The following is a 21216-nucleotide window of genomic DNA, read 5'->3' on the forward strand; positions in this document are numbered from 1 at the left end:
ACTATCATAAAAGGATGGCGCCCTCTGCTGGGTATTTGTTCTGACAGCACAACATACTATCATTAAAAAGATGAAGAGACTTGTTTATACATAAACACACTTCAAAGTAAGTTTAAAAAAGTAAGTGGTATTGTGTTTTATTTGTTCATGCTACAAATCTCAAGTACCTGACACTTTAACAAAACAGATATGAACAGTGTCTAAAAATGTCCCCACATGTAAAAATCTGTTTACATTACAACCGAATGGAAGACAGTTGACATAAAAGGTGTGTTTTGCCAGAATTAGGTCCATTTCCAACAAACATTTTCACTTCTTCATCATGTAACAATTCAATAGAAATGGCTAAGAAACATTAAAACAGCCCCTTGAGCTGAAGGAAAAAAAAAAAAAACAGATTTACAGGATTTAATTAGAAAATCTTGGCAGAGTGACGGCGTTACCCTCTGCTACATATAAAGACGCCTCGTGCTGGTCTCATAAAGCTGTTCCAGTGTTTCCACTTGGACACAATTGTTCTGGTCTGACGTGTTCACACAAAGATTTCACTGTTTGAAGTGTTCATCCCCTCTGAAGTCAACACCAGCTGAGCTATGACTGAACATGTGGCAGGTAGCCAGGGAAAATATGTGTGTGTGTGTGTGTCTGCATGCCTGTGAGTTGGATACTGGCATGTTTTCTGTGTGTGTGTGTGTGTGTGTGTATACGTGTGTAGGTTAAAGTATGTGTGAGATGTGGCATTATACAGCAGGGTGGAGAGGAGGCAACAGCTGGTTAAGTTTTGGGGTCTGCACTGCGGCGTTTGAGCTTTTCGGGGTTGTTTGAGGCCATGTGTGAAAAGTCTCTGAAGATGTCCTGGTAGGTTTCATCACCTGGAGAAGAGCAGAGAAGAAGAACCTTTAAAGCTTTACGTTTTTAAAGTGCTGTTAAGCTTAAGAATCAGTTTCATCAGATTAATGCCATCTCTCCTGGATCGTTATTCCTGGCTTTCTGTCTTTGAGCACATCCTCTGTTTTAATGTGACACAGCTGTGTTTGAACCATAACATCTGTCCTCAAAAGCTACATCATTTCTGAGAGGACAGTTTTAATAGCTGCAGCTAAACCAACTCTTTCCTGAACGAGCCCTAAAGCAAGAAGCATGCAACTGAACAATAAACAAACATCAGAGCATGCACATGCACTTTACCTCTTAGTTTGCAGTAGGTGGCACACTGCACAAGCAGTTGAGACCAGCCGGACATCTCAGCGGGCAGAAGGCAAAGGCACATGAGTGCACACGACAAAAGACACACAGTGATAAAGCACAGCACGTCAAATACTGACCAGCAGTTGTTTCAAGCAGACAAAAGCATCACGTTTCCATTCCTTCATGAGTGAAACCGTGATTGTAAACTGAAACACAGCTTACGCGACAAACTTAAACAAAAGCCGTGACGTCGACTTCAAAAAGGACAATCATGAAAGAATGGACTTTGCAGCTTGAAAAAGGAGCCAAAATGACAAATAAACAATGCAAACAGAACCCACTGCTAACCTCAAGAGCTACAGCACAAAGCTCTTGGACCTGGCTGACAGCATGAAATTCTGATAAATACAAACACCTAATATGTAACAGAGTTCAAACTGCGTCACTATTCACAGAACAGTGGGAGAATATCGTCCTTGAGAACCAAACCCAACATTGGATTTAGCTTACATAACTGGACTGAAAAAAGGACAGCCCTTCACACGTCAGATACACAAGATAAATCTGATAAAGCCAGAACACTGTACATACTGTATATAAAAATATCCTATATATATATATATACAATATAAGAAAGAAATAGGCCTGACATAGGTCTATTTATTTACATTTTCTTGAACCTCAGTTATACAACAGAGAAACATTGGAAACACCCACGTGTAACAGTCTCTATTGACAAGGTATTTGGAGATTTTGTGGGTTTCAAAGTGCAGCATGATGTGCGTATGTAATTCAAAGTGCAAGGCAGACTCCAACAATGTCCCTTCTTTGTTTCACAAGACATGTTCCTGTCTTCACCGATCAGTAAATCTGTTTTCATTTAAGTCTTTCAGACTCTGTACCCTGCGTTCTGGCTCTTTCTTGATTTCTCGGTGAAGGCGATTTTCCTTTTTAGAAATGATGATGCATGTTTCCTTGAATGACATGTGGAAGGCCAGGATAATGTTTTCTGCAGATGCCGCAGATAAACATCACATTACACTGCAAAACCAGTGATTTCTGATGCTTAAAAAAATTAAAAACTAAAAGCTTTTTTCCTTTTAGCTTACAACCAAAAACAAGCTCATTCCAGTCTCACAGTCTGTTTCTTGTCCCTGGCTGATTTTTATTCCCATTAATCATTCTGCCCCCCCAGAGCCCAGCCACTTATATGGTTCTTTATAGCCTGCAGGCTCTTCCTGGTGTGGGCCAGCCCACCTCCAGTCCCACCCTGTAAACCCCCAGATCCCTGCCCCCCTGAGTGACCTGGTTGGCCAAACGCTCCGTCCATCTCCCGCATCTCCTTGTTCATCTTGGCGATCCGCAGCCTGAAACGGAGAAGATCGGTTAGAAAAGCTGCTGTTGGTAACTTACAAGCTTACATAAGAGAGTTTTTTTCTGGTCTCAAATACTTACAAAGTGACGATGTCAGCGTTGGCGGCGTCCACAGCGATAGTTATGGGGTCTTTCTGGCTCTTGTCTCTGGCGTTGTAGTCTGCTCCTCGCTTCAAGAAGAGACAAACCAACCTGGAACAGCAAAGAGACACATAAAGAGTGTGTGTGTGTGTGTGTGTGTGTGTGTGTGCACACATAGGATAACGTTGACATCCAAGTCTTAAAAACAGAAACCTGACCCCCTGACAGGCCAGATAACCCCTGCTTTATGTCGCCAGTTTCCACCGCAGGAACTTTTCCAGATGCCCAGAAATCAAGGACTCTAGGGGTTTACCTGGGTTTTTCAAGTAGAGGAACTAGGGGTTTTTACTTAAGGCACAGTGCTTCTTAGTCATATCCTTTTCACCTCTGCATCTGTTCATCACATCCTTTCAAACATCAGACATTAAACAGTTGTAATTTGTTGTAATTCCTAGTTTTATTCCTGAATAAAGCTCCTGTGGCTTATTAGTTCTTGGAACGTTTTGGTCAAAAAAAGAGGGGAAAAAAAGAGACTGAATCACTTTCTACTTAAAACCTTGTTCTTGAATTGATGATAATAATAATAATAATAATAATGATAATAATAAGGTTTATACTGAAATTGCTACAAATGATGCCCCAAGCTTGTGCTCCACAGCTGAAGTGTTCAATCTGAACCTGACCATACACAAGATTAGAGCCAGATTGTGCATTGACGTACTGATAAGCAGTACAGGTACAGGTAGGACTCAGTGAAATAATGGCCTCTGTGTTATCTGTATTTTCTTGATTTCAGTTTGCCAAATAAACAACTGAGTTCATTTGGCAAACGCTGCTCAGTAGAAACGTTTCTGTAAAGCTACAATGGGCAACTTTGTACTGCTTTGAAAAGAAACATTTGACATCAATATCAACTGCACAAAGCTGCAAAAAGCCACAGACTCTTTTGTATTTTGTTTCAATTCATTCCTTTGTGCTGAGGTTTCCCACTATACCCGACACAGGAATGCCATTTGGGCAAACAGGGTGAATCTATTTAGCTTGGTTAATGGTTTTGGGCACAGTGCCTGAAGGCTTTGAGTGCGTGTATATAAAGTCATCTGTTTACTTTACTGCATTGCAAACCGACCTGTGTCTCATTTTGTTGCTGTGATTTTGTTTGCATTGTTCGTATGTGTTTATTTTTGTATTGTTACGTATCAGATTGCTCGTTCTTGTGTCGGATAGATTTATAATTATAATCACTGCCGGTGGCCCTTTGAACAAGACGTTCACCTTTTTGTCACATTTTTTCGCGCCGTGTCACCTCCTATTTTTGTCAGTGTGGGGTGTAATTTGTCTATGAAATGCTGATGTGTGACAGCATGTGGGTGTCCTACCCAGTGTGACCCAGGATGGTGGCGTGGTGCAGCGGTCCCCTCCCGTTGCTGTCCGCCTGGTTGACGTTAGCGCTGTTCTGCAGCAGGAACTCGCAGGCTGCCAAAGCGTTCTGATGATGAAACAGGAACACGTGAGCCTCCATTTACATATTTTTACCTATGTGAAACGCTCTGAACGTCTCCTTACTATCACCTTGTCCAAACAGGTTCACCACAACAAGACTAAATGTATAAAGCCCCACTAGTGGCCCTGGAAGGCTGCAAAAGTCTGGTTCTTCAAGCCTTACCAGTCATGGGGCTAAATATGTAAAATTTATCCTGAGGGTTGTTACTGCTCGTAAGCAAATTTCATGACAATTACAATATAATTTGAGTGCAAGTAACATTATGCTACAAGAAAGCTCATTTAGTGTCCAAAATATCTACAGTTCAACCTCTGGGGAGCATGAATGTGTTCGATCTTTGGTTTTGCTTGTGCACAAGTCTAAATTTTGGCTGGGTGTTGATGCTAAGGGAATGACCAAAGGGTGAAGAAGAATCTTCAGGATTTATCCTCTTGGGGCCTTGAATATTCTTGGAAATCTAGCTTGAGATACCCTGTCATTGACCGAAACTTTAGCCTGATGGTGGTGCTAACAAAAGGGGTCTGTAGGTTAATAAAAGGGGTCATGATTCATCCTCTGGGGACCAACAATATTAACATCAAATGAAATGCTGTCCTCACTGCTGTGACGGCCTGTATCAGCGGCGTGCTGGAGTCCTCGGCCACGTTGACCCAGTTGACGTCGGCCCCATGGGCCAAAGCGTCGGCCATGACGGGGAAGTTCTGCAGGGCTGCCGAGCGGTACAGCAGCGCCCCAGGGTGAAGTCCGCTCAGGTCCTCTTCTTCCTCGTCCTCATCTGAGGGGAGCACAGGGTTAACCTATTTGTTTATGACTGTTACCTTCTTCCTCCTGTAGGGGCTCACTTTAATAGATTTAACTTGCTATGACACAATGTTCTAGTTTGGCTGTCCATGTTAAACACATTGTACAAGCTTGTTTTTGTGGTCAGGTCAATTTCTGAATTTGTGTGTCTGTGTGTGTTTTATGTCACCTTTGTGGAAGCCTGTATTGTTCTTCTGGACAAGGTCACTCGGGCTCAGCCCTGAGGGAGGGAGAGGGAGGGAGAGAGAGAGAGAGAGAGAGAGAGAGAGCGCTACGATTACTGGTTTATCCTGCTGACTGCAACGGCACACACCAAATACAGGCCTAGGCCCTTTAGGATTATCAACTTTTGCTGGATCACCAAGATTGGGGATTGTGTTTCTGTTTGGTTGATGTCAGCAGGAGTAAGTGAGCAAGACAACAAGCAAGCAACCAGCTGAGTTATTAGACCTTTTAAAAAGGCCCACTGGTTTCCATCTATCAGTGCACATTCCTGTCTCCAGTGTTTACCTGTGACCCGAGGTAGGGTGGCTCGGTTGGGTTTGGGTTTGAGCGGCGGTCGCTGTACAGTCCGGTCCTGTGTGGTCGCTCGGTTCCTCCTGGCACTGGATCTCCTCAGCAGGGGGTTCCTGCCAGTCTCAGGCAGCTTTTGGATAAACTTCTTTTCAACGTACTTTGATCTGATCCATGACTCCTTGTCTCCTCTGAGGGACAGAAACGACAGGTTAGAAAGAAAAAGAAGAGATGGAGGGGATTCGTATTTCTTCAGCAATCTTCCCTCACAACATGAGACAAAACAAAAAAGAAGCTGACAGGCAAGGATGCATTAGTCAGTATGATTCTGGCTTTACTTGTTCTCAGTTTGACTCCACAACGTGCTTGTGCAGCTGTGAGACAAGAATGTAACACATGTCCCCGAAGCGCTAAGAGTCTTTTAATGAAGTCATAAATTCAGTTAACAAGACGTCTATTCAGGACTCAAACTGCCTCTTTTCTACAACAAAAAAGTGCTACAGTTTTCCAAAAGGGAGTAGGACTAAAAAAGTAATCAAATGACGTAAGCCCGGACAAGACAAGACTGAAAGCTCATGCTGCATAAAAGCATGCAGCCTCACGGCAGATTTCCGGAGCAGACGTTAACCATCTGTATCGTGTACCTGTGACACTTCCTGTCTGCTGCGACCCAACAGAGAGGAGAGAAGAGGAAGTCAAAAAATAATCTAAAAGAGAGTAGTAGGCCGTTTATATGATCATCTGTAAACCACATAGATCTTTGCGGAGTTCTTCAAACTCAGCTGCTGAACCACTGATCTCACTCACTCATGAGCCATGTGCAGAGCTGGAGCCGATCCACTAATACTCATCAATCAATGCGCAAGTGCACCGACCGCAGGCAGAATATGTGTACTGTCCATAATATGACAGAAGGAGAGTGTGTTTCTGTTTATTCTGATGATATCTGAGGGCTTTGTTGGATCAACAGTCTGACATGTGATGCTGGAAAATCTTTATCATTTGGAAGTTCCTCCAAGTTCCTTTGGTTTTTCCTTCAGCAAGATTTTCCAACAGTATGGCCTAGATGTTCAAAGTGGGCGTGGCCTAATTCATTTCCCCTTAACGTGCAAGTGTCAATCAAACCATCATGGGTTTCCCGCAGGTGTGGTTTACCATCTATGGCAGACCATCTCAGATATGTGACACCTTATGCCTACTACAGTACATCAGTTGCTCTTTCTAGTCACAATGTGCACTGATTTTACAAACAAAAACAAAACTGACATCTGATTTTAACAAAGCATGACCGACCGACTGCCAATATAAACTAAGGTGTAGTATGGAAGTTTTAAAGTGTTTGATCGACACCCTTACAATCAGCATATTGAGATTATTATTGTTATAATTTAGGCCACATCTCCATATTTTTGGTTTGTTCCTCCTGACTTAAAGGAGCACTCCATCAGTTTAGTGTGCAATGCTAAAACTTGAAGTACAAAGTTAGGAGACTTGCGAGAGACACGCTGAAATAAGAAAAGTCAAAATCGAAGCAGCAGACAAAGAGATAATGCAGACCCTCAAGATACACTGATGACATAACCAGGGTCAATTCTCCTCTAGAGTCACATAAGATAGTATACAACTGTTATTTGTATACTGTATACCGTATTGTGAACTCAATGTAGCCCTTTAATGTGTCTGTGTTGGTTAGTGCTTGTACCTGGGACTGGAGGGGTGCGGTTTCTTGATGGTGATCTCATCGATCCGGGCCTCGTAGATCCTGTTGATTACCGTGTTTCCCAATTCACACATCAACTAAAGGAAGCGAAGGAAATAAGAAAAATATTTCAGTGCCTGTTGCTCTATTTCAGAGAGTTTATTTAAAGTAAACAATTACATAATGCATTGCATAATCATTGTATTCAGTGGAAGGCAATAATGAGGCTGTGTAGCTGTTGCAGTTAAAATGGTTAAATTACCTTAATGAGCTCTGGCTCCCAGGAGTCAAGAGTGAGGGAGCGTACTTTGGAGAAATGGACTCCCAGGCTCCTGTTAGAGAAGGAAGCCATTAAAGCTAAGGTTTCAAGCCAAGTGTGTGTGTGCGTGTGCGTGTGAGAGTGTGTACCTGTGTATTCCTGAGCAGACGATACAAAGCGTGATGCCCAGATTGATGGAGGCCCAATCAGGCCCGGGCTCCCCGCAGTCGCAGCACTGTTTGTTGCCCGGGATCGCCTGAACCTCCTCCAGTGCCTTGCAGCCCTCTTTCTCCTGATCCGCTCCACCTCCTCCCCCCCCTGCAGCCAAATTGCTTGCCGACATCGAGCTGCAGCGCTGTCTCTGATAACCACACACACACACACACACACAGGAATGAGGAAACGCACAAAGGCACACAGCTACCTCTGTAACTCCTGGGATTAAACTCCCACAGAAAAATGCTGATATAGAAGATAATGTGTCTGTATTGTGTGTGTGTGTGTTCTCACTGGGCTGTGTGGGTCCTCTCTGCGCTCCTGAAAGGCTGAGGCGATGCTGTTTTGGACGGCGCTGATCCATGCCTGCTGCTGCCTTTCTGAATCTGCCTGCAACAAACAACACCTACACACACACACACACGTACACACACACACACACACACACACACACACACACACACACACACACACACACACACACACACACAGAGATCATCTCAGTGCGTGAGAAATTAACATTGTAAAATTCTCACAAACAGACACACACACCCCTCTTTTGCAAGACACTCTAGTCCACACACTGATAAAAATTCACCACCATCGCTTTAACACACGTATGCATGAATGCACGAATGTGCTCACCCACACACACTCACTTTGACGGGGAGACCACTTCAAAGCAGAATCGTCTCTCATTTTCAGCGCTGGGCTTGACTGTGCAAAGACGCAAGTCCTCCACCACAACTGTAGGCTGGTCCTGAGAGAGCGCACACAGGAAAAACATGCAGGTCAGACTGTGCATGCTGTTATGCACAATTGTGTGTTTTTATAGAGGTCTGTGTTCTATGTTCGGCTGTTCAAACCTTTTAAAAAGGTTATTAATAAAAGATAATTTATTTAAAATATACCTTGAATTTCTTCTGATACACCAGCTGATTCTTTTGAATTGAAAACCAACGCCTGGAGTGGAGAAGGAGAGAATATGAAAAGGTCATAAAATAAAAGATTCAGAATCCTTGTTGCACCAGCCAAGAAAGAGAAAACAAACTGGACACTCAAGTTTAGAAACTATTTTCCAATGCAGTGGACATTTGAGTCCTTTTAGAGAGAAGTATGGTGGGGGAAAAGTATAAAAACAATGCAGCTGTTCTGTGTGAGACATTTCGTGGGTAAACTTGTACCTGCTCCAGGTCTTGAAGGCGTTGCTGGCTCTCTTGTAGAGGTATCCCTCCATGGCGATCCCGTTAGCTGCGTCAGCATTGAAATCCATGATGGAGTCATCGTAGGACACGTCCTGGAAATATTCAAGAAATCACTCAGTGTCACTGCGCAGGGATTGTAGCATTGTGTATCTGGTTAAAGGGCCTATTCCAGTATTTTCTTTTAAATTGTGGTTTAAAAAAATTCAGTTCTAAGAGATTTATACTTATAAAACTGTATTTAAGTGTTAATGTTTGTAAACTTGTTACCTTTTTCTTGATTGCAGCGTGTCTTTGCTCCATGTCCCTCTTCTCCCGGGCGGAGTTTAGGACAAACTGAGTGTGCTATAAAAACAGAAATAAGACAAAGAGGTCATTTTCCAGACACAAATATCGATTTTTAAATGATGTATATTATTCCCTTTTTTTATAATAACTCGCATAATGCATTTAACTCAATTAAGATTTCTTCAGGACCCCAACATCAATAGTTTTGAAGTGCTTTTATGTATAATCTATTGAGCTTTCGGATACATTAATCGATTTGCAGTTTTACACAGCTGAAACAGGAAGTGATTAAGTGCTTTGCAACATTAAGGCTTAAAAAGCCAGTCCATACTTTAGCTAGTATGCACTTTTATATTACCCAGTGTAGAGTAAAACTAAGTAAATTATACTGGAACAAATGTGAATTTAAAAGCATTTGGTGAGACAAAAAAAAGGGTAAAGAGTTTTAGAAATGAGAGAATATTGAAAGGTTTAACTTCTCTAAAGATTATTGTTCTAAAAACCTATAAAAAATACATGGACTCTGGTTTATGTACATATGTTTCTGTCTTTTCTATTTGTAAATCTATTTAGTTGTTGTCTTTTTGTGTCTATTCACTGTACTGAAGGACAACTTTCCCCTTTCTCCTTTCCTCTCTAACATGTTTGCTTCTGTGAGAAAGACAGCAATGGAAGAGTTCAGGGTAGGTTATCACTCTTTGGTGTTCAGGAAACAGGAATTAGGAAGAGTCGAACCTCTTCCTACATCCTGTGCCAATCTGAGAAACAACACTGGTAGTTTTCTCTCTCGTAGGGAGTCTGTTTGGTGCGTTATTCCTCAGTGTCTCTCTCGCCTCTCCTTATTCTCATTCCTATCATTTCCTGTTGAAACAGGAAGAGCTTTGTTGTGGTTTGTTCTGGCCGGTAAGTGCTGACAAATTCATTTCCTGCTTGAAATTCTTTACATTTAGTAAAAACACTCAACAATAATACTGCTGATGTTCAAGGCTGATGGTGCAAAAAGTTTGGACAGTCAAAGAGCAGGAACGAACACACACACACACACACACACACAAGCACGCACACAGCCATGTGAAATATTTCCTGTTGTTGCTCACTTTTTCCTGTCACGATGAAAGTGTGATGTCATCTCTTTACTCCTCGGCCCTGCCCCCCCAGCCGCCACATTAGGAAGATGTCAAGAACATGTCTGATGCAATTTACCCAAACAGCATTTTGGGTATTAAAGTTACAACGTGGTTTATTGTACACAAACATGTTTTTGTTTAAATCTTTACAGGGCTTACCAACATCTTCAATGTCTCTAAGCCTAAATAAACATTCTGAATCGAGTCCCTGAATGTTTGAAACCTGCCTTGTGGACATCTTCTCTTTAACCGGCCAACTCTCTCAACCACTAAATTGTCAAAATCCATTACGCAGAGCCGTGATTCCCACGATTTTTGCTTATGTCCTCTCAAAACCTCTCTCATGTAAATAACTGTTAGAGGCTGGAGGAGGCAAACAATCTGACATTTCTTAAAAGGCAAAGTTTAGAGAAAGTTTCAAGCAAAAAACACACAAAAATGCTAAATTGTGTGTAGCACAACTTTGCTTTTTCTTCCTTTCAGTCCCATCATCTCTCCTCTGCATCCTTGTATGACGTTGAGCAGAAGATACAGACAAATACAGAGACCTGCTCAGAAAACAATTGCTCAGAAGTAGTCAAAACCCCCCACAGGCTCTGAGGAATACTAATATAATATGCTCAAAAGCTCCAGAACAGCTTCTAAAGGAACCTTGTAGTCTGATTGTTTTGTCCACTGCAGCTTCAAAAGGTCAGGGCCTCATTTTCAGTCTCAACTCTTCAGCCAGCACGGACAAGAATTCTTTCAGAAATTTAAATACACTCATACTAGTGGAGCTGGAGGTTACTGCTGCAGTGCTCTAGAGAGTGTCTTGAATCGGTTTGTCCTTCAACAGTTACTCTCTTTAGGTTTGAGAACAGCTCGCTTAAACAAACTCAGCCGTCTAAATAAAGTCTTTGTTTCACATTAGGCGCTGGACATCTTGACCTTTGAGCTGTTTTCTTTCAAATGTCGACCTCTCGTTGCTCACTGCTGATAAATAAATATCTCTGCAGCTGCCTTTCATCACAGTGTGCAAACAGTAATAAATCCATATTTCTTTGAACAGGGGATTTTTTTAAGGTCATATAACATCTCCAATGGCCACATGGGAAGTCCTCTTGTGCAGCAGTTTAACAGAATTTATTTGCGGTTAATCGACTGATCGATGTCAATCTTATGTCTGTACATTAAGTACGAAGTTAGATCCGGGAGTCAATTAGCCTAGCTTAGCATAAAGACTGGAAGCAAGGGGAAACAGCTAGCTTCTCGATCTTAATAATTATTAAAAGGTATATTTTCAAACTTTAAACTGGGATAGGTTAGCGGTTTGTCCCTGCTTCTGGTCTCTTTCTAAGCTCATCACCTCCGACAGTAGCTCTAGCTCCATGGTTAGCATATAGACCTGAGTGTTATCGAGCTTCTTATTTAACTTTTGAAAGAAAGCAAATAAGTGTATATCGTAAATGTCAAACTGCTTCTTTGATTTGGCCAACGGTGCATTTTTATGCTGTTGTTTTTTTAATTTAACATTTAATAATTTATAGGTAATATCAGCTTATAGCAAAGAATAGTATCTGGACAGTTTTCTGCTGTTGTTACCAAAAGATAAGTTAACTTAGACACACATTTCTAGTGAGGACAAAAACTCCACAAAACAAAATATTGACAATGTAATTTTTTTCGACTCTAACCAAACACAAGACTTTGTGTGTCTCTTTTTTTCTGCACAGCTGTTATTTATTTAGTAAGTACCTGTACAGAGTCACGTCTGTCATCAAACGCCATGTTGGCACCTAGATTTGCGGTGCAGATACAATTATAGCAAAGGAAATTAGATCAATCGGGCTCTAACAAGCAATTACCTCTTCATTCAGTTTTCGTCGATACTCGTCCAGTTCTGACAGAGACTGGTGCCCTTGTTGGAAGAACTGGGCCTGGGCCTCCATCAGCGACAATATCTGACAGGAAGCATGAGAATTTATTTACAAAAAAACCTTACATGAACTGTTTATAACAAGATATAGTGAGCAGCAAGTATGCAGCAAAAATATATATATATATATAAATACACATTTGAAATATGCAGACAACACAAATTTACAAAAGCAACAAAATTAACTTAAAATAGGTCAACATGAACTCACTGCCATCAAAATGTCTGTCTTCTTCTTGGCCTCAATGACATTAATCTGAAACAAAAGGAAGCAGTGGTTAGAGACAGTGTTCATGTTTCCATAACCATAAAAGCTCACTGGGTAGTTAAACCTCTGGAAGCCACAACCACAACTCTGGAGAGAAGCCCCGAGGCAAAACCTGTTATCATTCAAAACAGCAAAAGCACAACTATAATCAGACGCGCTGTTGTATATTTTATCCAGGCTGTTTTTAGTACCTGGATGCACTGGTTATGTGACTAACTCTGAGTTAAAGTGGACATTGTATACATTTGTTTTTAAGCACACAGAAGTGCGGGACAATGAATCAATAAAGTCTAGTTTGCATGCAGTCACAGGCTTTCACTGATGACAGCAATAATGAATAGTCAGGAACATAAAAGCGATAAAATATACAAATAAATACAATTAGAATATTAAAAAGAATATTAAAATAATATAATGCCAGCGGCAGTTAAAGCCAGAAATAGAAGATAAGATTAAGATCAATAAGCTCAATAAAGTGCAGTTCCTGCTGCAGGTGTGACAGTCTCAATTAGATTCAGTAACCACAGGAATAAAAAGACAGCGTTCAGCAACTCTCTTTTATTCCTGTAGCTCGAGATAAAGTGAAAAAATCGGGGAAATCCAGCATTTTCTTTCTTTCTCACCTCCAGGACGTAATCCAGGGCCTCAGACCGAAAGGCCTTCCGTGCGTTGAGTAGAGCGTTGCTCGCCTCCTCCACTTCGTGTTGTTTCCCCCGTGGGGCCTGAGCGTTCCTCCCCTGCGCCCCCTCCAGACATTCGCTGCTGCGCTCAAACTCCTTGCGCACATCCTTGAACCGACGCACGTCCCTGGAAGACAGAACGGGAAGGAAGGAGGAAAATTTGGTTGGATTGTCGTGCTTAGTGACATTAGTTTTGGTGAGATAGGGAGTCAGCTTAACAAGCTATTTTAAATGAAAACTACAGGTTGTTTTTGAAGGTTTGGTCACGTTTTCTTCTATTATTTACCTGCAGATTTATATCATTTACTTGTAAGGGCTCATTGCTTCTTTGAATAGAAGCACCATGCAATACATTTTTACATTTTCAACTTCATTGTTTCAGTTTTGCATAAACATTATGTAGGATTTTAATAGACTCTTCTCATTATATTTCTTTCTGTCACATGATATTACACTGCACCATAGTATATTAATACTGTTTTTAGTGTGGTATTACATTCGATAAAGCTTACTAGAAGAGTATCCGCTTTCATGCACTCCTGTTTGCCATTTGATAACAGACTCAGCTCAGAGGGTTAAACCACATTCAAAATGGCTAAAAATCCAGCTAATCGCTATTGTCACATGCTCCGAGACATCCCCTCTCTCATCTAATCCCCTGTATCACTGGCCACTAATAAGAGCAGACTGCAAGACGAGGAGTACGAGGAGAAGGAAAATGAAGAATCATAAGCCTCTAATATTTTTTTCATGCGCTAATGCTTGGCAGACATTCAGGGGAATGACTCAGTCTGAAGAAGGTGGCCGAGTGTATGAATTATACTAATGCTGGTGGGGGGAGAGAGAGAGAGAGAGAGAGAGAGAGAGAGAGAGAGAGAGAGAGAGAGAGAGAGAGAGAGAGAGAGAGAGGCACTCAGAAACAAGAAGATTAGATGAAACAAACAAGCAGCTCACTCACTCTTTGACAAAGGTCTGCAGCTTCGTCTTGACTGACTTCTGCGTGGTCTCAATCACTTCCTAAAGGCGAAAAAGGTGACAGAGACACATCTATTACTGTGAGCACAGATAAGTGTTGAATGTCAAACGGTGTGCTGCAGCCTCATTTGACCACAGACTGCAGACACAGTGGTGCAAAGACAGTGAGTCAAAGGCCTGGACAGACAGACAGACAGACAGACTCACCCCCTGTGCATCCAAGATGACAGACAGCTTTTTGGAAAATTTGTCCAAACACTCCTGCAAGACAGACATCTTAAATTAGACTCTGCATTTCATCATATTTTAACAGCAATATAAGTTGTTTATCTTTATATTTAACACCTAGTTTCATAATTAGTGCAGAATTTGACAGTTTAATCAATCAAAACAACCTTCCAGACATATTTAAAAGTTATAAACGAACACTTCCTTTGAATAAATGTGACATAATCGTGGGAAATGACATTAGAGGTGTATAAATAACTCCCATGTGCTCCTTTCACCTCCATCATCTTGTCCCCGGAGCAGTGGTGTCCCAGCTCCCGGAGGCCGTTGACGAAGCTCTTGCTGCTCTGGCAGTAGGCCCTGCCCGCCTCCAGCATCGCCTGGCATTGTTTCACAAGCTGGACGAGACAAACGTGCAACATCACGGTCAAATTCCTCCCGAACATTCAAACGAAAGACACTTGAGGTTGAACTAACAAGCCGGTGATAATCGGTATGAATAATTTGACGTAATGAGGAGTTATTCCAGGAGTCCACACATTAGGACAATGAAACAGAGTTAGAGGTTACAATAATTGGGCGTAATCACTGTGCATGGTGAGTATATCCTAAAGCTTCTGTTAAACACTGTCTGGAGTTCATTAGAGCCAGAACAGTACAGGATGTTACAGGGCTGCATTTTATTGCACAAACAGAGTTTTAGGTGTTTTTTTTTAAATTTTAAATTTTTTTATCCATTTAGTAACAAAGACCGACAGTTACGTGCATTACATTTTCAACAGTAACACTTTCAGTAAAACTATATCTGCTCTGGAGACCATAAAGCCACATTAATTGATTGCTACTGAACAAGCTGTAAACACAACAGCAACATAGCCCTCCCAGTTGTTAGCGTGTTAGAGTTACACATCCAGCAGGCATGAAGCAACATCAGAGTCTTATTTCTGGGACGTTTTTAAAGAGCTTTGTTGAAATGGGCTTTAAAACTGGGCTTGTATGTACTTTTAAAAGAAGAATTAACACATTCTTTTGACTTCTTCTTTTCAAACACGCTTATTTGATTCAGTACATAGCCTACAGTGGTTTTGCAGTTTCGGCCTCGCCTACTCTGGTATAGCCAGTAGCTTATGGTGGCTAACGTTAGCTAGTTTACTGACTTTCTCTCTTCTTGTATTACTGTTAGCGTTACATTTGAATTAAAACTTGTACACCTTTATGCTTTAATTTTATTGTGATCTGATAGAAAAAAATGAACATTAATGTAATTAATGTGTTAATTATGTTAGTGGGCACATATGATATCGTCTCCTGAATGGCAGACTTTACACCTCTACCGAGCCGGCAGCAGATATACCAGTGGGACATTGAAGGCATCATGGAGAATGTGGTGTGTTAACTCTCTTGAAAGGTTGTCTGTTTGGTTTCTAAATCGATATGTCGTCATGGCAGCAGCACACCTCTCTAAAGGCAACTAAATACATCAGTTACTGAATTAAGTACGATTCTGAGGTACTTGTACTTTACCTGACTATTTCCCTTTTATGGCATTTTAAATCGCCAGTAGTTTTCAAAGGAAAATATAAAAATATAATTTGCTCATAAAACATTTAAGTAACATTTTGAACCTCTTGAATACAGGACTTTTACTTCTAACCGACACTAAAAGATCCGACTATCTCTTCCATCGTAGTTTAAACGTTTATCCAAAAGCTATCTGTCTGCAGCCCGGGCATGTTACAGCGTGATACCACGGTATCAGAACACGGCAGAACAGAAAAAAAAAAACGGATTAAAGTACTTATAATATCTCAATAAACGCACGCTACTCGTGAAAGCAGAGGAATTTCTCTTTCCCTTTCTTAGTAGGGTCAGAGTTCAGCTACAGAGCACTGGAGCTGGTGAGGTGTCGGCTTTCATTTGCTCAAGGGCACATAGATCAGATAAAAGTTGCTTGAGGCATTTGAACCCAGTTAGTCCAGTTTTTTCTAAATCCCTGCATCTTCCTGTTGCCCCACATGATGCATCGCAGGGAAAGTGAACAAGGTGCTTTGTTTTGGACTTCTTGAGTGTTGTTTGTTATTTGATAAACTGAACAAGAGGTAGAAACCTGCTGCGGACTCATGCACATCAGTGACGTGGCGTTTTGACTCAAGCTCATTCAGTATCACCGAGGAACAGAAACGCAGCATGTGACCTCTCTATCAGATCAATAGATCTGAAACTGTAACACAAACACGCAATGGGGAATATACGTTATCGCATTAAAGCAGAACCAACAGTAGTTCTGTCTGTTGTAGGACAATACGATGGGGAAGCAGCACCTGCGGCTACTTCCTGCTCGCTGTCAGGTGAAACATACCTCAAACACCACCGCCCACCTCTCACTTCACTGCCTCCTCACATGGGGAGGGTTTGTCCGACAACACTGTGTGCGTGTTTGTGTTTGAGTGTTTGAGTGTGTGTGTGTGTTTGAGTGAGTGTGTGTGTTGGAGGGAAGGTTTTTGAAAGTAGAGCACTGACTCAGTACGATATTATAAAAAGTGTGCGTAGGTGTAGATGCATGTATCTCACCTTGTCTAATCGTGTCTCAAGTTCACTCACATCGTTTTGGACGACTTCGATTTCAGCTCTGAAACACACAAATAACACAAAGTCATAAACGGGTAAAACAAAATCACTTTAACTTAAAATGACACACAATAACCTTCTGTGCTAATATTCGTGTTAGGGAGAGAAATCAGAGCCAAACATTTAGTCAATCTGACAAAAGTACCAAGATGATTAGTTAATTAATTGAAAGTTGATTAATCGATTAAATCGACAGAAACTGTATTGACAGAAATGTTAAGTGATGGATTAATTGTTGTTTATTACATTCACAGGTTACAAATTCCTCTAATGTTCACTTGTTGTCACTGTAAATGTAATATTTTTGGATTATTTAAAAACTCTTTTGAGATTTTAGACCTGAACCTCAATATTCCTCATTCCTTTGGTTTGAATGTTGTGTATTTTAATTTATAGCTAATAATGTAACATAATGATATCTTTACTTCTGCCATTAAGGAAACACTTGTGGGATTATATGTCAGCAGGACTGTGGAAAAACTAAGTGCCTAGTTTTCATGAATACTTGGTGGGTGTAGAATGGGTCAAGGTAGAGCCGATCTGAATCACGGTGGCGGATGCACAAAGTATTTTTTACTTTCCTACGGCAAAAATAACTTAAATTCGTCGCCCATGCACGAACCCGTCGTGATGAAAGTGAATGGTGTCCTGTGACTAAATGTACAACACAACGTAACAGCCACATCTAACATCACCGTAGAAACAAACGCAGCAGGAATGTCAGAAATAAGCAATCAGGGATGGGATTTTTCCTGGATTAATACTGGATTTTCTGGCTCTTCATAATTAAAGTGAATGGTGTGTAGGATTGCATAAAACCGGACTATTATGCTCTCCTATCGCCTTTCTAGTTACGAACTGTGATATTCTCTTTTCGTTATTTGAACTATGGGCTTACAAACTTCCCCAGTTACTTAAAAAAAAGTAAGTTTGTATTCCTTTTTTTAGAGTAACTATGTAACACCCGTCCAGGAACAGGTGAAAAAAAAAGCCCTTATTTTGCACATTTACAGCCATATTTATTAATGTGCATCGTCCCTAAATAAAGAAATAAAGCAACCAATAGATTGAAAATACAATCAGCAGATCAAAAACAACACTGTGTAATTAAGAAGAATACACACATGAAAAGTATTAAAGTTTTAAAATGTTTTTTTTACACTTTATTTTAGAATTCTGTTGCATATTTCTGGTCGTCAGGGTTCAAATAATGCCTCTACCTCAACTTTAATGTTCATATGTTAACTTTTCATTTACCCCTATAAAACATTTCCCCTCAGACTTTCAAAAACATACACAAACAACACCGTGTATTATGTTGTTTTATTGCCTCAGTGAAGCCTTCATGGCTGCATCATCACATGAAGTGGAAAATCCCTGTGCATCTTTCTGTACTATAATTCTGTTATTTTTTAACTAATGTTTTTTAAAAAAGCATTTCTGAACAGAGTCCAGGTGTACACTGGGTCAAGGAGGCGGCGTGTAGGCCTGCAGAATGGGCCCTCTTGTAAGTATTCAGTGCTCAGTAACGCAATAATTCCCTTAAGTTCTGTTTCTGAGGACAAGAGCCGGCCTTCCCATCTCTCACAAATATGCACAAAAGCGCCTTTAGAGGTCCTGTGCGTGGCGAGTTTGTTGGGGTTATTGGCCTAACAGTCAGTATCTCTCTCTGCCTCTCGTGTCTTCTCATACCAACAGCTCAACCATGTGGTTTCCGCTGCCTTCCACCAACAGTACAGATACAGACGGAGACAGAGAAAGAAAAAAAAAAAAGACAAGAGAGAGAGAGGCGAGACAAGAGCGGAAAGAGAAGAGAGGAGAGGAGAGGAGGGCCCCGGTCAGACAGTAACTGTTTGTGTTTTCTGTGTTTGCTTGTGTGGGGATGTTTAAATCAAAGTCTGAGGTCATGTCCTCTTGAAATACGACCAAATGACAAGTCAGCTAAGGAGAGAAGGAAAGAAAAGTTTGAAAAAAAAAAAACCCAACAGGAGGCCAACGGGGGGAGGGAGATTAAGAGATTCCTCAGTTTAAAGAGGCACAACACTTCTAACGTCGGTCTGAATTAGTGTCACATTTTCTGGGTTCGTTAGCGACAGTCAGAAAGCAAATTAAAGACGGAGCTGAAGATGAGTTTCCGCCGTGGTTCTCCCCACAGAAAACACACTTCCTGTCTCTCCTGTTGATCACCTCGACACATCTCGCCTCACTTCCTGTTGCCCTCCCACCTCACCGTTACCTAGCAACAGGAGGCAGCAGGCTGTCCCGAGCTGTCAGTGCAGTTTTCTTCTTCTTTTTTTAAACTCTCTCTCTCTCTGTTTTATCTGTTTGATTGACTGTGTCTATTATATGCGTGATAACTCGAGCCTCCATTCCTTTTCCTTCCCTTTCCCCTCGTTCCTTCCTCTGCTCTCAGCCTGACACGAGCCCTCACCGCTGCGGCTGCCACAGCTCAAACTTTCCACCACTGTGCAAGCCTCATAAATTCAATACGGGCAACAGAGAAAAGGGGGGGAAAAAAAGGGAGGCTGAGGTTCAGGATTGAAATATGCCAAATCAGCTGAGACGACACCAGCCACTGTGACTCAGGCAGGATGCCAAAAAACCATCAGAGCAGGGCACACCCAAGTTCTGCCAAACTCTCTCTTGAGCTGCTTGCAAAACCAATTTAGCGACACTTCCCTTTTGATTACACCAGATGCTGGCGCTGTGTTGAAAGACAATTGATTGAGGACTCTTGTCTGACATGCAGAAGAGCTACACTGAGCTACTTTAGAGGCTTTTTAATGAGGGTTTTTAAAGGCTTAAAATGAGCTAGTAAGTAGATCTTCGCGTGGGTGATGTCAAGAAAGTTTGTGTGTGTTAATACATCTCAGAAAAGGGGGCAGAATAAGAAGAAAAAGATGCAAATATAAGCTTCCGGGGTTTCAATGACACATCAAAATGCAGCCCAGAGCAGCAACATCAGACTTCAGATGAGTTGTTTTCAGCCCTGCAGGCCTCCTTCCCTTTATTGACCCCAACACTTGCAGTGACATGACATGGTTTGACCTCAGACTGCTGGTGGTTGGCACTTCAGATGAACTCATTAAGAAACATTAAATGCATTAAAATGAACTTTTTTTGACCACCAATGTGAGAATATTTAAGTATATATTGGTTTTTAATCAGTATAATGAGGTTTATCCACTTTTTCTAGCCCAATTTTAACACATTTTTGGTGTTTTGCAGGGGGGACTCAGAGCCCAGGCTCTCTCTCCCTCCCTCTCTTTTTTTTTTACATGATCAGGACCAAAGCACAGGTGAAACTCTTACCTGAAGCGCGGAGAGTCTTTCAAACACTCCTCAAAGTCCAGCTTGACTGTCATGCCTCCGTTTTGTTTGCAGATCACACAAAACTACAACAACACTGGAATTATTTGAATCCTCTCGGTGGCTGGAAACAAAAAGCAGCCTGGCAATAAGAACAACAAATTAAAAAAAACGAAATCTCTGGTGTTTAACGCTCCACACCGGCAGCTCGACTCATTCTTCTTGTTGGACGGTTTTTTTTTTTTTTTTTCTGTCTTTCACAACTATAATTTGTATTCCTCCGGCGAGCTCGTCCTGTTCACTTCTCCCCTGCGCTGAAGGGAGACCGCCTGAAACCTCCTCCGACGCGCATCCGAGCCAAATAAGACGACTTGTCACCACTTATGAATGAACGCAGGGGGATGTTAGTCGCCTTATTACCATTTTATCCGGGTTTTTTAAGAGCGCGCGCCTGAGGAGAGGATGCTGCTGACCTACAGACGGACGCGAAGTTTCCTCTTGGATAAAGTAGTCCCTTATTGCTCAGTGCGGATCGATATTCCCAAACGAATAAGAGCAAAATCAGATGGCAGCCGGTGGATTGGATGTTTCTTCCCAAGGGTGCCGACTGGAGTAGTCTCTCTCTCTCTCTCTCTCTCTCTCTCTCTCTCTCTCTCTCTCTCTCTCTCTCTCACACACACACACACACACACACACGAGGTCCAACCCCCTCTCACTATTTCCGGGTTTCTTACTCATGGCAAATTGTGGTTTTGAAGTAGGAAACTGTACAAAATGAGAGGTGAGACTTTAAAAAAAAAAAGTCCCTAATATATATTTGAGACTTCTTCTCCTGTGCTTCGTTGCATCATATGCAAATATGGAGGTAATTACCTATAATCCAACTCTGGTATTAGATATTATGACTGCATACAGTACATAAGGGCCATGTGGAGGTTTTCTCCCCCTCGTTTGGTTTCCC

At 41.5% G+C, this 21216-nt stretch overlaps 1 protein-coding gene across 1 annotated transcript; it reads right to left on the bottom strand.

The window, feature by feature from the left end:
* Positions 1-107: 107 nt before the first annotated feature.
* Positions 108-20922, bottom strand: acap1 (ArfGAP with coiled-coil, ankyrin repeat and PH domains 1). Its single transcript, XM_051428461.1, has 23 exons — positions 20259-20922; positions 16890-16947; positions 14597-14716; positions 14298-14351; positions 14074-14132; positions 13059-13242; positions 12379-12423; positions 12097-12192; positions 9108-9182; positions 8820-8932; positions 8547-8598; positions 8295-8395; positions 7930-8041; positions 7569-7780; positions 7423-7492; positions 7164-7258; positions 5459-5652; positions 5118-5168; positions 4747-4922; positions 4023-4132; positions 2644-2754; positions 2494-2555; positions 108-872 (listed from the first exon to the last, which is right to left on the bottom strand). Exons 1-23 carry the CDS (start codon positions 20309-20311, stop codon positions 775-777), a joined length of 2301 nt encoding a protein of 766 aa, XP_051284421.1. The 5' UTR covers positions 20312-20922; the 3' UTR covers positions 108-774.
* Positions 20923-21216: the final 294 nt, after the last annotated feature.

The sequence above is a fragment of the Dicentrarchus labrax genome, unplaced genomic scaffold, assembly GCF_905237075.1.
Source record: "Dicentrarchus labrax unplaced genomic scaffold, dlabrax2021, whole genome shotgun sequence".
NCBI lineage: Eukaryota > Metazoa > Chordata > Actinopteri > Moronidae > Dicentrarchus > Dicentrarchus labrax.